We start from the raw sequence: 13,681 nt of genomic DNA, 5'->3' as shown, positions 1-13,681 counted from the left end.
GAGGCCACCAGCACAGGAGTGCAGCCATTTAAAGGAATTAAGCGTGAAGCTCTGGATCCCGGGGAAGTGGCTCCAGGGGCAGCCCGCTGGCCTATCTGGGCCTCAGCTGGTGGGGTGGAGGCTGCAGTGCCTCCACAGCCACCTTTCAAGCTGCTCAAAATGGAAATCCTTACAGAAAACGGGCAGTACTTGGTAGACCCGTGGGCACACTGTGTCATTTTCCACCCTTCGGTATAAGTGGCACAGCCCCACACACTGGCTTGGGGGTCACGGGCCCTAGAACAAGCTTTAGCTCACTGGCTAGAGGAGAGCCAGGTGCCTGAGCCGATCCCTGTGGTGTCGTGGGCTTGACCCCGCCTCTCTCCATTCCCCAGGCATGTCGGCAGAGACCGGCACCATTGCCGGCGTGGCCAGTGCTCTGGCCATGGCCCTGATCGGCGCTGTCTCCAGCTATATCTCCTACCAGCAGAAGAAGTTCTGCTTCAGTATTCAGCGTAAGTGGACCTGCCCTGCGGCCGCCTGTGGCTGCACCCTCCCGCTGCTTGATGTGAACAGAGGGGCCAGGGCTTTGGAGGGGAAGGGGCAGAACCCCGAGCAAGTTAAGATTCAGGAACCTTCCACAGCCTGCCCAAGACACCTCCTCAGCAGATCTCCCCAGGCTGAGGTGGAGGTGGTGCTGCACTTTTTAAAACCCTTGGGGACAGACCTCGGCCAAACTGAAGTGTAAAGCGGCCTGGAAGAGAGGACTGGGCTGGGCCCAATGACCTTGATCTTCCAAGGGTGAGCCCTGGGTTTCTCGTAGAACAGGAGAGCCCCTGGATATCCATGTGGCTTCGGACCTCACCCAAGGGGACGTGGGCCCTTTGGAGGCAGAAGGCAGGCGTCCCCAGGACCTCGGAGGTCCTGGCAGCCCTCCCCTCCCTCTCAGATCCCAAGGAGCCACTGCCCGCTGCCTGGGTGCCCCTGCTCCTCCCCGTGAGCCCGAGAATCATGAACTGTTTAAAACAAAGAGGAGAGTGTGGTTCCTCCCTTACACACCAGCTTCGTAACATAGGTGGCTTTCATTTTAGGCTGTAGCTGTAACTCTATCCAAGGTGTGTGAACTGAACAGTTACAGATGGAATGTGTCTGAGAAGCCCACCCACAGGAGCCCTGTGTTGGGGGAGCCCTGCGTCGGGGGGAGCCCCGTGTCAGGGGGAGCCCCGTGTTGGGGGAGCCCCGTGTCGGGGGAGCCCCATGTCGGGGGAGCCCCACGTCGGGGGGAGCCCCGTGGGGATGCCATTGTCATGGTTTCATATGCACAGTGTCGATGTGTCGCTGTTTGCCGAGAGTGTCTCTGGTTGAAGACAGGCGATTTTTAGTTCAAGTGAGAGGCCCTGACTCAGCCATAGTTTTCCTCTTTCCTGCAGCTCAGGACCATCCCCTGTGAGGCTTCCCCTTCCCTTGCTCTGGGCCTCTGCGCTTAATTCTAGCCTGGACCTGAGCTTCGCAGGAAACGACTTGGGTCCCAGAATGCTTTGTGTGCGGATATTGCTGCCGTCTCCATTGTGTTTGGTGCTCCACAGGCTGTGCATAGCAGTGCTCCAGGGACAGGGTTCACATTCTCAGTGCACAACCTGCACAGCTGTTCATGGCTGCCCTGCTTGAGTTCCCACCCACTTGCTATCCTGCCAATAGCTTGGCTGTAGAGTGGTGTGAACAGGAAGAGTGAGAGGGAGTGCAGAGCTGGAGGCTGGGTTGGCCTTAGAGCTATCACTTTTCCCAGCTCAGAAGACTTAAAACAACAGATCTATTGTCTCATGGTTCTGGAGGCCAGAAATCCAAGATCAAGGTGGCAGCAGTGCTGGTTCCTTCTGGAGGCTCTAGGGGATGATCCTTCTTTCCTCTTCCAGCTTTTGGTGGCCCCGAGCATCCCTTGGCTTATGGCTGCATCACTCCAGTCTCTGCGTCTGTCTTCAGGTGGCCTTTTCCTCTGTGTCTGTGTCATCTTCTGTCTCTTAAAGGGCACTTGTCATTTAGGTGTGGGCCCCACCCTAAATCCAGGATGATCCCATCTTGAGATCCTTAACTTTGTCACATCTGCAAAGACCCTTTTTCCAAATAAGGTCATATCCACAGGTTGGTGAGGACATGAACATAGCCTTTAGGGGCCACCATTCACCCCAGTTCAGCGTTGTAACCCTAACAGTGAGATGAGTGCAATCCACGGCTGTCAAATACCTGCCCACTGCAGAGCTGGGCCAGGTGGCTCGTGTGCCATGGGATGGCTTTTGAGACTTTAAAATGCATGTTGGGTAAACGAGAAACTAAAAGCTGGGCCTAAACTTACAGTAAGCATGGCTTCCCAGGCGCTCCACGCTCGCCAGCGACTGACACTGCCCAGCACTGAGTGTGAGTCACCACTCTGAGCACTCCCACAGCCCGATGGGGCAGCCGTGCCGGGCACCCTCATTTTATAGCTGAGGAGACAGAGGCTGAGGGGATTGTTGAAGGAAGGAACTCAAGACGGGAAGCGGTGAATCTAGAAGGGAACGGGTGCCAGTAGATAGGAACAAGGAGTGAGAAAGAGGTTGATGTCCAAAGCCAAGAATAGATGTCTGTCCCGGTGGGGGCACTCAAGTGAAAGTACATTATTTTCACACTTGTTTCCTGAAACAAACAGATGTGAGGTTTTGCAAACTGGATTAGCGGGCAAAACCCAATAAAATGTGAGAACACGAAGGCCTTGGTACATAGAGTTGAGCGATTGGTGTGGTGTTTGGGAGAGAACAAACCAAAAAGAAGGGGCGTAGCTGACAGTGAAAAGCCCTGTGGCAGCAAGGCTGGAGGATGTGGATGTGACCTCTCTCTCTGGGGGCTGGCCTGGAGGTGAGGGTGTTATGTTGCTGGGCTGGGCGCCGGGGGGCCCGGGCCAGGGGTTCCGGCGTGCTTGCAGAGCTGACAGGGGCTCCCACGGGCTCCCAGGAAGCTCACGGAAACTGCGGGCCTCTCCCGGCCCCCCCCCGTTCCATCTGAGGGTGGGTGGCCCTCCCCCCGGTCCTTTCCCCTTAGTCGGTGATGTCCTTGTCATCGCTAAACCCACACTGTCCTGAGCCCCTCAGCTGGACACTTGTGCGAGTACCACCATCACGCCCAGTTTCCTTAGAAGGGAACTGAGTGCAGCGTATCCCCACATTTGAAAAAGCCCCCCATTGCTTCTGTGTCCGCCCGCTGTGCTACTGACATTTTCTTCCAAGTGTGTAAGTTGTATCCGCTACCGCGCCTCCCCTTATGAATCCCACCAGCCCTCCTGGGTCCTCCATCCCCTGATGTGACATCAGTGGGGTCCCCGTTCCTGGGGCTCGTGCGCAGCTCTGCTCTGGGGCCGCACCTCTCCACCGCCACCGCCCTGGTCCTCCATCTGGATGGTTCCATCAGCCCCCCGCCTGCTCCGGTCTCTCCCCCACCCTTCTCCCTGCTCTGAGCAGCCGGCGGGATCCATTTCAAATGCACACTTCCTCCCGGCCCAGCCCCTGGGCTTCACATTCACAGCCTTTCAGGGTTTGGCTCCAACTGCATCCCTTCTCTTCCCCGCCCGTGGCCCCGTCCCCAGAAGCCTCTCCACAGCCGCACTGACTTCCCCGAGTGGTCGCCGCTTGCTCCAGCATCCCGCCCGGCGTCCCGTTTACTCCTCTAGCAGCCCTCTTCCTTCAGGCCTGGGACATCCTCCCAGGCAGCCTTCCCGCCCTCCCAGCCTGTGGGCCAGCGGAGATGTCTGCCGTGCACGCCGCCACAGCGCCCCCTGCTGCCCCGCCGGGGTGGGACGGGGCTTGTGGGCTTGTGTCTGCGGCTGCTCCCCCACCCCCCAGCCCATCGCTCTCCGTGGGGGACTGTGTGTGTTTCAGCCACTGATGTGTCCCTGGCACCTAGGCTGGGCTGCCATCAGGAGGAGCCCCATGGATGGCCGTTGGGTGGTAAATCCCCTGAGAAGCTGGGGGACAGGACCTCCCATGCCCACGCTTTCTGTTAAGCGTCTGCCCAGAGTCGCCTCGGCCATCTCCTCGGGGAAGTAAGTCAGGGAAGGCAGAGCAGAAGCTGCTCTGCACCGGGTGCACGGGGACGCCCTGGGGGATGGCATGTGACTGCTAGGAGGGCCTGACCCCGCAGTGGTGCTCAGGGGCTTGCAGTATCGACTGCCACCAAAGGGGTCCCGGCCTTGGGGACCTTCTGCTCCCCATGTCTCTGCCCTCAGTGCCAAGGGTCGGCGTGTTGCATGGAAAGCCCACGTGGCTTGTTGCCAGGGGCTGAGTTCTTGCTCCAGGGTCCTAAGCTTTGTGTCTTGCCTTCAGATGCAGCAGAAGGTCAAGGTAACGACGTGCATTGACTTACTCATCTTCCTCTTCTGCTTTGGCCTCTACATTTCATCGTCCACCCCACCCCTCCCCTCCCCTCCCCACCCCACCCCACCCCACCCCACTGCTCTCGTTCCTTGTCGCCATGCTCCACCCCGCACCCGTCCCCTTCCCTGGTGCTCACCGACTTGGCTGAAACCATGACCATCTTTAGTTTTCCACGTGCATTTCGGGGTGCTGGGGCGGGCATGGAGGTCCTGTTCAGGACTCAGATGCCCACTGGCGGTCATCCCTGTGAAGCAACCAGAGGCCTGCCCGCGGGCAGAAGACAGTCTGGCGCATGCCAGCTTGGCAGCTGCACAGAGATCAGGAGGCTCAGGGCGCACCTCCTGGCCCTGGCCCACCCGCTGGGAACAGCTTCCACTGGCTCTGTCACCCATCCCGCCCCACACCTTCCGCCAAGCAACACCCGCATTTTTCCTGGGCCCATCTGGTGCCCGCCTTGAGCCCAGCGAGCACCAGGGCAGGCAGGCGTCCCTTCTACATGAGGAGCCTGAATGCAGCCCGGGATGGCGGAGTGACTTATGCTGGTGCCTGCTCAGTCGGTTGGTTAGAACTGTGGCCCGAGTTTCCCACAGGCCCAGGGCTCTGATGAGGCTTCCAGTCCCTGGCTTATCCAGGGATAAGACATGGCCTCTTGAGTCTCCCCAAGCAGCGGCTGGGGTGGAGTCCACTCAGTGGCCTGAGTGCTGGCCTGCAGAGGATGCTTTGTAGAGTCCCCAGGTCCCTCTTGGACACAGGTGGGGAGGAAGCCCAAATAACTCACTAGACCAGAGCAGCCGTCCGTGGGTCCTGGACCCTCCACTCTGGGGCCGGGACAGACTTCTTCCTGCTGCCCTGCGGAGGCCATCCAGCCACCTGCCCCGCCCCCTCTCCATCAGTCACTCATGCAGTGCCGGGCTCCCTCTTTGCCTCCCTGGCTTCTGGGCCAGCACATGGACCCAGGGGTGGCGCTGAGCCCTGCCATCGGGTGCCCCTCTGCTGGGTGGAGCTGCTGTGTGGCCCACAGTCTCACAACGTGGTGGCACCTGCCAAAGGGGAAGGGTGTCAGGGCCTTTGCCGCACGTCACATCTGAGGAGGAGGATGAGAAGTCCAGGGCAGGGTAACACATTCCCCGGCCGCTCTCCGCCCAGATACGGGGACAGAGATGTTTGGGTGGCCCAGGCTGCAGGGGTCTGAGTTCGTGAAGGGGGTTGGGCTTTCTCACCATAACGGAGGGCCTGGTCAGGCATTCTGCCTCATGGCCGGGGACCCTTTGCTTCCACGTCAGTCACCAACTCCGCCCTTTGCCTTTTGCAGAGGGTCTCAGTGCGGACTACGTGAAGGGGGAGAACCCGGAGGCCGTTGTGTGTGAGGACCCCCAAGGTGAGGACCTCCAGGTCACTGTCTCGCTGAAGGCCCCCTAGCGGCCGGGTCCGGCACCGAGCAGAACTGGACTAGGAAAGCAGGGACGCTCAGAGGTGGCCATTTCTAGAACTTCCAGCCAGAACGATGGGCTGATGCCAGGGACACGGGGAGCACAGCGCTGGCCAGATGCCAACGGAAGCTGTGGGGATCCTTTAGACCTAGACCCGGGCCCTTTCCATCTGAAAACTGCCACAGGCAAGAGGGAGGCCCACCCCCACCGTCCTGTGGTCGTCAGGCACTTGCCGGCTGCGGTGAGCCTCCAGCGATTACAGGCTGTGTGACCTCAGGCTGCCAGCCTGGAGTGGCCAACCTCTCAAGGCAGATGCAGCCTGTGGCCCCAGAATGCCAACGAGGCGACCAGGAAAGGCTTCATGGAGAAGGGGAGCAGGCTGCTTGTCATCAGCCAAGGCCGGGGAAGGGCTTCCAGGCCGGGGTGGGCAGGAGAGACAGGAGCCCAGGCGTGCCTTTGCTGGGCTGGGCGCTGAGGCTGCGGCCGGAGGGACCGCCCGGGGCTGCGATGGGCATGGGCCGTTGGGGGGGAGGTGCGGGGCATCGGGTCACTTAGGATAGGATGCCGGGTGGATTCGCTAGCCCTGGATTTCAAACGTGGGAAAAGGGACTCTACAGCTGCAGTCACTGTACTCATGTTTTCAACTCTTGGCCACCATGGTGTTGGTACCTACCATGGGCCAGGTGCTGTGTTACGTGCTTTATTTAAAGTACACCTCCCTTGGGAATTCCCTGGTGGTCCAGTGTTTAGGATTCGGTGCTTTCACTGCCGGGGCCCGGGTTCAATCCCTGGTCAGGAAACGGAGATCCCACAAGCCACGCGGTGTGGCCAAAAAAAAGAAAAAAATCGAAAAAACTCCCAGCCACTGTGCCGGGACCATTCCCACTTTACAGATGCGGAAGTGGAGGCCAAGCTCGTCTCCAGGGCTACAGCGGGCACCAGGGCCCAGTTGTCTGGGACAGTCACACGGGGAAACGGATTTCTGTGCCCAGGGAAGGACATGATCGTGTCTCTGTGTCTTCGTGTGGGGTGGACATGACTCCTTCCTGACGGGTTTCTCTTGTCCCTAGTGAAATACTCAGCGCTGCAGACGCAGTCCGCAGAACCGGTGCCGCCAGAGCCGCCCCGGATCTAAGGGGCTGAGGACGTGAGGCCCTGCCCCGCCAGGCAGGCTGTGGGCACACAGGGCCGCTGCTTGGGACCCAGCTCCTTGTTTCGTTGGACCCATGGCTGCCACACTGCTCCTTTGATGTCATTGGCTTCTTGTCGTTCTCAGTTTTCTGGACGAGCTCTGGGTGTTCGTGAGTTTGCCTCGTGTGCCCGCCCTGCCGCAGGGCCTCCGGAGAGCCTTGCTGCGGAAATCCTTAGTGAGCTGGGGAGGGGGAGACCGAGCGGAGGGCGGCCAGAGGACACGCGTGCTGCAGGGCAAGAGTCTGAGCCCGGGGCCCTGCCATCCCCTCCACGCTGCACTGCCTCGCTGGGCGGCTTTCAGCCACAAGGAGCACATCGGTGAGCGCCGGGTGACACGGCTCACGTGCCAAACCCAGGGGTGTTTTTATTTCTGTCCTTCTTTCCAGCTCCAGCCCTTACGCCACTGGGCTTCCCAAGAGCTGGCACAAGTGGTGGCTTTTCATTTAAGTGAAAACATGCATGTCACAATATCCCTGCCTTGAGAGTTCAGGAATCTTCTGGATGTGCAGGAGGCTGTGGCTCTCAGGCCTAATTCCCGTATGATGCCGTGGGACTGGACGTGGTCTCCAGGCTGACACGATTAGTTTGAGTGATCATTTATGCTGTGGCAGTGAGTTTTCTACTGGGGCTGGGGGCGTGTGTGTGCTTATTTTGGTAGCAAAAGCTACAGATGTCAAGAATGAGCATCAGAGCCTGAAGCATGCCAGTTGGTTGCCTAAAGATGTACGTAGTGGGGAGGGGAGGGCAAAGGGACGTTGGCTTGGTGTGGGAGCTCACCTGCCTCGGTGAGTCTCTAGTCATCCTGCCCATCCTCTGACGGACAGCGCGTGGGGGCCCACGGGCACCCGGACCGGTGGCCGCCGTCATGTTTGGCTGGAGCAGAGCTGCCTTCCTGGAACATTTGTCAGGCCCGCGTGTGGTCCTGATCCTGGGAGCGCTGCTGTCGGGCTGAGCTAGAGTCTAGACCCACCGTCTATGCATAATGAGTTTGCGGTGTCAGAGAGCACTTCTGGAAGCATCGTGTGACTCAGCAGGAAGGCGGGGGCCTATTAATCCAGCTTCATGTGCTGCAGGACTGCTGTGTCAGCCCCTTCACGTCCGCTAGGTTGGGATGAGGCAACTCCGACTTCTTAGGGAGACAGTTGACATCTGAACAGACCCCGCAGCTTAGATGGCCTTGTGTGTTCGTGTTATACAGGGCATGCCGTGGGCCCCCCGATGCCCACGCCTGCAGGCTCACGCCAGGCACGCTGGATCGTGTGCGGCCCCTGAGCTCCGGGAAGTGAGCAGCCGAGGGGTCACTGGTGAGGTCTGCCTGTCTCCAGGACCTCCCTGCCCTGCCCTCGTGGGACAGGCTGTTGTCAGCTTTGCCAGGCTCGTCCCTTCCAGGCTGGCCAGGGCTGATGTCCCCACCCCGCTGCTGCTGGGCTGGAGGCGGCTCTGATGGACTTTAGGTGACAGCAAGCTATGAATGCAAAACAGGGTGACCTCAGGGCCCAGGGAGGGCCCGTGTCCTGAGTAACAGGAGTTGGGGAGGATCAGGGCGGTGCTCGGAAGCCCATCGCGTTAGGAGGGCTGCTCACCAATGTTCCCGGGCGTTTTAAAGAAGGAGACGAGGCAGCACTTGTGTGTGGCAAGATGCTTCTCTCCCAGCCACTGGGAAGTTTGGACATTTATAGAGAAGTCACAGGCACGGCAGTGACTAGGAAGTGACATGGCCCATGTGATTCTGGGCATGGCCAGGCACGGCGCCCCCGGTGGGCCACCTTAGCTCTGTGGCGAGGCTCATCTGATGGTGAAGACCCTGAAATCCTATCTGTGATGTGAAGTCAGCGCCCTCTGCAAATGCATTTTCGCAGTAGCACTGACTTTGGTTAAGAGAGACCCATCACGCTCTTCTTGTCTATCTCAGTGCCCTCTGTGGCAAGCCCAGAGCCTAGCACCCATCCCTGAGCCAGTGGCCGGAGAGGCCTTGAAAGTCACTCACCCACCCGTTTGCAGGGCTCACATCCTGTGGACGGGGTGTGGGGGACCGACGCTGGCTGATGCCCGGGGGCTCTTGTAGCTGTGTCTACCTGGAGGCTGCATCCACCGGCTTGGGCCCATCCCAGGTGGTAGTGGAGACAGTGAGTGAGCTAGAAAGGCCAGCTGACAGTATCTGATCACTGTCACCTTAACTGGGGGCACGGAGAGGGGGCTCAGTGTTTACAATAGCAACTCCGAACCCCTGGGGGAAGGAGGCAGGGCAGCCTAGCCGTCTTGGGCACCCTCCCCCTGTGGCACCCAGAGAGCAGCACCAGGCCCACCGCCTCGGCTGCTTGGGGTGGGGGTCAGTACCAGTTCTCTGAGGAAGAAGAGGTGGGCACTGACCTCAGGATCCCTGGTACTTCCTCTGTGCTCGTGTTTAATTGTGAATTGTAAGCTCTCTCGTGTTCGCATTAAACAAAACGGAACCTAACAGATCCCTGCCTCTATTCTGATAGTGTCAGGGCACCCCCTTTGTTAAGCAATGCTGTTTTCTCCTAATTAATTATATGGAGGTGACCTCCTTCCCCTCCCCGCCAGCCAAGGGCCTTTCTCAAGAGGGTTAGGGCTCTTGCACTTACCCTCTTGCTGTGCGGCTTCATGTCGGGCTTCCTGGGGGCGGTCCCCTGTGTGGCACAGGGAGCTAAGGTCGTGCCCCATGTCACGGGGGTGGGGAGGGGCAGAGGCAGGCCCCCAACTCGCGACTCCTAAGCCCACTGTTCTGCCTTCTTCAGAGAAAGCCAGTAGCCAGGGTCGACTCAGGTGACGTGTGGCTGTTTGAGCCCGAGAAAGCGGAGCGGGGCCGGGGCCGCGCATGCAGCGTGCTCTGCTGCGGACAAGGCGTGCGCTTGTCACACGGTGCGCCTTGCAAACTGAGAAGGGAACGTGAGGAAGATGCGGGGGCCGCTGGCAGGGCTTCACACTGCGGTGGGTGGCGCCTTCCTGCCATAGCAGCCTTGTAGTAAAGTAGAACTGAGTCCTCAAACCCAGCCCCCACGTGACTCTGCCGTGCAAAAGTTGTGGCCCTCCCGGCCTTGCCGCTCAGGCGTCGCTGCCGGGGCCCACGACTGCAGTGACTGCTGCGTGGAGAAGGAAAGGGACACCAGGCCTTAGAAGAAGGGTGGTCCCCAGAGGCTGCCATGGTTTCGTCCAGGCCTCTTATAGCCCCGTAAAGGCCAGCATTCCCTCCGGAGACTCTGGGGCGGGGGGAGGGGGACCTCAGGGCTTCTCAGAAGTCTGTCACACTTAAGATCTAGGACTCATGGGCTGGAAAGCTGGCCCTGCTTTCTCGGGGCCACACGTGCCTCTCAGGGGGTCCAGTCCTTTCCTCACATCTTCAGCATTTTCTCAAGGTTAAGGTGCAGGGGCGTTTCAGATTTTAAAATCAGAATAGTTATCCATTTCAGCCAAAACACTCAACTCAACAAATGATAATTGCACTTACAACTTAGTAAATGAATTAAATTATGTAAGGGTACCTTACATGTACTAACTGTGCTTGGCATGTAATAAAATGACGTGTATTGAATGTTTACTAATTTTCCACAAGGGAAAAATGACCAAAAAAAACTTAAAAGGACAACAAAAAATGAGACCACGGAGCAAACATTATTTTAATTACAGATTGAAATACAGTGCATCAGATGACGCAAATACAATACTGCACCAGTCTTTAAAAATCTGAACCAATACTGCACCAGTCTTTAAACATCTGAACTGTAAAGGTTTTACATTCTAGTACACTTAAATAAAACCGAAAAAAGAAGTGCCTAGGTAACAAAACTGTACTTCAAGTTGTTTTAGAAACAGTTCTGTGCTAAGAACACACAAAGGAAAATGATCTGTTGTGCTGCTTTCAAACGGAATGGGAGCTTCTAGGGGTCCTCCTAGGACCCAGGACGTTGACATTGGCAAGAATGACCCACTTAGCTTCTCTGGCTCTGTCAAAAGCATCCTCCAGTCCACACCAAGGTTGGCAGTCTTAGTGCAGCTGGGGATTATGTGATATTTCTGGGGAAAAAATGGGTCCCCATTTAAAAAAAATCAGTGTATCAATGTATAATCCAGTTTATCCCTTCATAAATAAGGTTTCAGCTATATGGGAAGCATGAATCAAAAGTTACGTCAATTAAAACACAGTTTAGAAGCAAATTCCCTAGATGATAAAAATGGAGAATTGATTTTAGGTTATCAAATTACCTCGAATAAATATTTGATACCTTATAGATACCAGATAATTTTCTATAAGAATCAGAAGGTTCCAAGTTGAAAAAACATCTACTCTTCTAAGTATTTGAGTGTAAAAAACCTTTAAGAATGATGTTTTCAAAAATCAGGTCACTGTGTAGGGCTTTGGGTAGCATCCAGGAATTTGAAACCAACCAGATACTATAAGGCAGTTGCATGCAGGTCTGATGCGATGAGCTCCCCCCACTCAAAGGCAAGCTTAATTCCTTCAGCGCTGGGGTCCCGGGCAGGGCTGGCAGGAATGGGTACGGCCCTGGGCACCACGAGGAGGAGGGCGGGGGGCAAATGTGCAAGATTCTGTGTGACGCGCCACGCGGAGCAGCTCAGAGCTCTAGCTCTAGTGGGTGGACCAGCTGATGGTCAATTAATTCCTGCCCAGACTGATGGAGTCCCAGAGCCCAGCCGGTGAGTGAAGGTGTGAGATGGGGACGAGAGGCCCGAGGGGCTCTGCAATGAGGAAATGGAGGGAGGCGAGCGCTCTGCTTTCGGCATCTGAAGTCACAGCGCAGTGGTTGCTTTAAAATACCAACATGCAGTGACGGGAAGAAACTGAGTTGAAGGGATCTCGATAAAACGAGGACCATTGTTTCAGACACAGCGGATAACAGGGGGGAGCAGAGCCGCCGTGACGGACAGCTGTCAGCAGGGGGAAGTGGCAGGTCCCAGAGTCGGGTGAGGACAGAACACGTGGCCTTAAGTGGCCACATTCAAATTGTGCTTCAAATGTACCACGTAAAAGTTAGCATGAGCTTGGTTTAAAAATTCCTCACCCAGTCCCGTCAAGCAGATGCCTCCTTGGGTGACTAGTCTAAACATAAAAAAAGGACGTAGGAAAATAAAGGCATGTTTCTCTTTTTTAAAAATACCTTATATGTACACAACAGGAAGTGGTACCGGAGGACCCCTGGCGTGAGGAGACCCTGGGGAAGACGGGAACAGCCTGTCTTCCCTGGCACAGAGTTAACTGAGAAACCCTGGAGGGCAGCAGAGGGCAGGAAGGAGCCGCGGGGCTGGCCAGAGCCTCTAGGGGAGCGGGGTGGCTTGTCACGAGGATTCCCCACCTTGAGCCTGAGCCCTGCGTTCTGCTCGCTTGAGTGTCCCCCACTCGGCCCTGGGAAAGCACTGGCAGGAGGGAAAAGGGTGTTGACGACACAACAGCACTTACGCCATCCCCTGGCACACGGTCGGTCACTGGTGGAAAGCGCCGTCAAGACACGGCGGGCACACGGGCCTTAACCGGACAAGTTGCAGGCACCCCGCCCGGGCCGCAGGGACAGCGGCGTCACACCGAGGTGTGCACGGGCGTGACTGAGTGTGATGGCGAGGAGCCCCGCTCAGACGAGGCTGAGGCTCGCGCGGCCACCTCCCGCTGCAGGTCCTCCACCCGCTTCTGCAGCTCCGCGCGGACGGCCAGCAGCTCCTTGAGGTTCTGGTGGATGGGCGTCTGCGGGCAGAGATGCGGGTCAGCGCTGCCGCCGCTCCCCAGCCCGGTCCCTGCCTCCCGCCCCTCGCCCTCACTGCCACAGGCACAGGGGCCCCTCCCTGCGAGCCGTGGCCTGGCCGTCCTCCCCAGCGGGTGCTCCTAACGCGCACCTCGGCTGAGGCCACCACCCAGCAGCATTGATGTCTGTGGCCCCGCACACCCCCTGCACCTCTGTTTCTGCATCTCCATACGTCGCGCTGCTGACTGAAAACCCTTCTGTTAAACCGGCACTTCCAGCACCTCGCAGCCACGTGTCTTCATCAGCCAGGATGGGCGCGGGCAGAAGGCCCTGGAGGGGGCAGTGCCAGGGGAGGGGCCCAGGCCACTGGCTCCTGTCCCTGTTCACAAAGCCTCTGCTGGCCATGCCAGCGCCGCCCCCTGCCTCAGCCGATTCCTGCACCCGTTGATGCGCGGAGCAGAAAGATGAGAAGGGTGCTCCCGGGCCGTGGGGCCTCCCAGCCTGACTCTTCTGGCCACAGCGCCCACTCCCTCCCGCGCTCAGCTCACAAGCTGCCCTGGGCACCTGCCGCAGCCCAGACAGCCCACACCTGGCATTGCCCTCGTGGAGCAAAGCAGACGGGGGAGGGAATTCGCCACCTGAGGGGTGAAGGGGGTATGGGGTGGGGTCTGGGGAGCTCCCCCTGCTTCCCCTTGGCCTCCGTCCAGCTTCTGCACAGCAGCCACCAGCCTGGGTCCTGAGCCCCAGCCAGGCTCCTGGACGCCACTGAACAGCCCCCAGTGGCCTTTTCCTGCCAGCCTGAAGGTAAGATCCTGACCTTGGCTTCAAGGCCCTGTGTGGTCTAACCCCTCACCAAGTCCTGTCTCTTCTCCCTTCCTGCATTCCCGAACCTTCCAGGTTTTGGAAGATGCCACATGTGTGCTGTCCCTTCTGCCTGGGGCACTATCCCCCGACCCTTTTCACTCAC

At 58.2% G+C, this 13,681-nt stretch overlaps 2 protein-coding genes across 5 annotated transcripts in view; one reads left to right on the top strand and one right to left on the bottom strand.

Moving 5' to 3' along the window:
* CD99L2 (CD99 molecule like 2) overlaps positions 1-9,462 on the top strand; it is a 109,664-nt gene extending 100,202 nt beyond the window's left edge. Inside the window, exons 9-11 of one of the 2 annotated variants that reach the window (XM_082609186.1) lie at positions 375-494; positions 5,692-5,757; positions 6,880-9,462. In XM_082609186.1, the coding sequence (XP_082465312.1) occupies positions 375-494; positions 5,692-5,757; positions 6,880-6,944 (251 nt within the window). In that variant the 3' untranslated portion in view covers positions 6,945-9,462. The remainder of the gene's footprint in view (positions 1-374; positions 495-5,691; positions 5,758-6,879) is intronic. The other variant, XM_082609187.1, reaches the window with a different exon arrangement.
* A 1,150-nt stretch (positions 9,463-10,612) lies between these two features.
* The window catches only part of MTMR1 (myotubularin related protein 1), a 72,438-nt gene continuing 69,369 nt past the window's right edge, over positions 10,613-13,681 (bottom strand). For all 3 annotated transcript variants that reach the window (XM_082609183.1, XM_082609184.1, XM_082609185.1), the window contains one exon: positions 10,613-12,716. In XM_082609183.1, the coding sequence (XP_082465309.1) occupies positions 12,555-12,716 (162 nt within the window). In that variant the 3' untranslated portion in view covers positions 10,613-12,554. The remainder of the gene's footprint in view (positions 12,717-13,681) is intronic.

This window comes from Mesoplodon mirus, assembly GCF_964341445.2.
Source record: "Mesoplodon mirus genome assembly, chromosome: X".
NCBI lineage: Eukaryota > Metazoa > Chordata > Mammalia > Artiodactyla > Ziphiidae > Mesoplodon > Mesoplodon mirus.
Note: the sequence above shows the minus strand (reverse complement) of the source record. Positions and strands in the feature narration are given on the sequence as shown.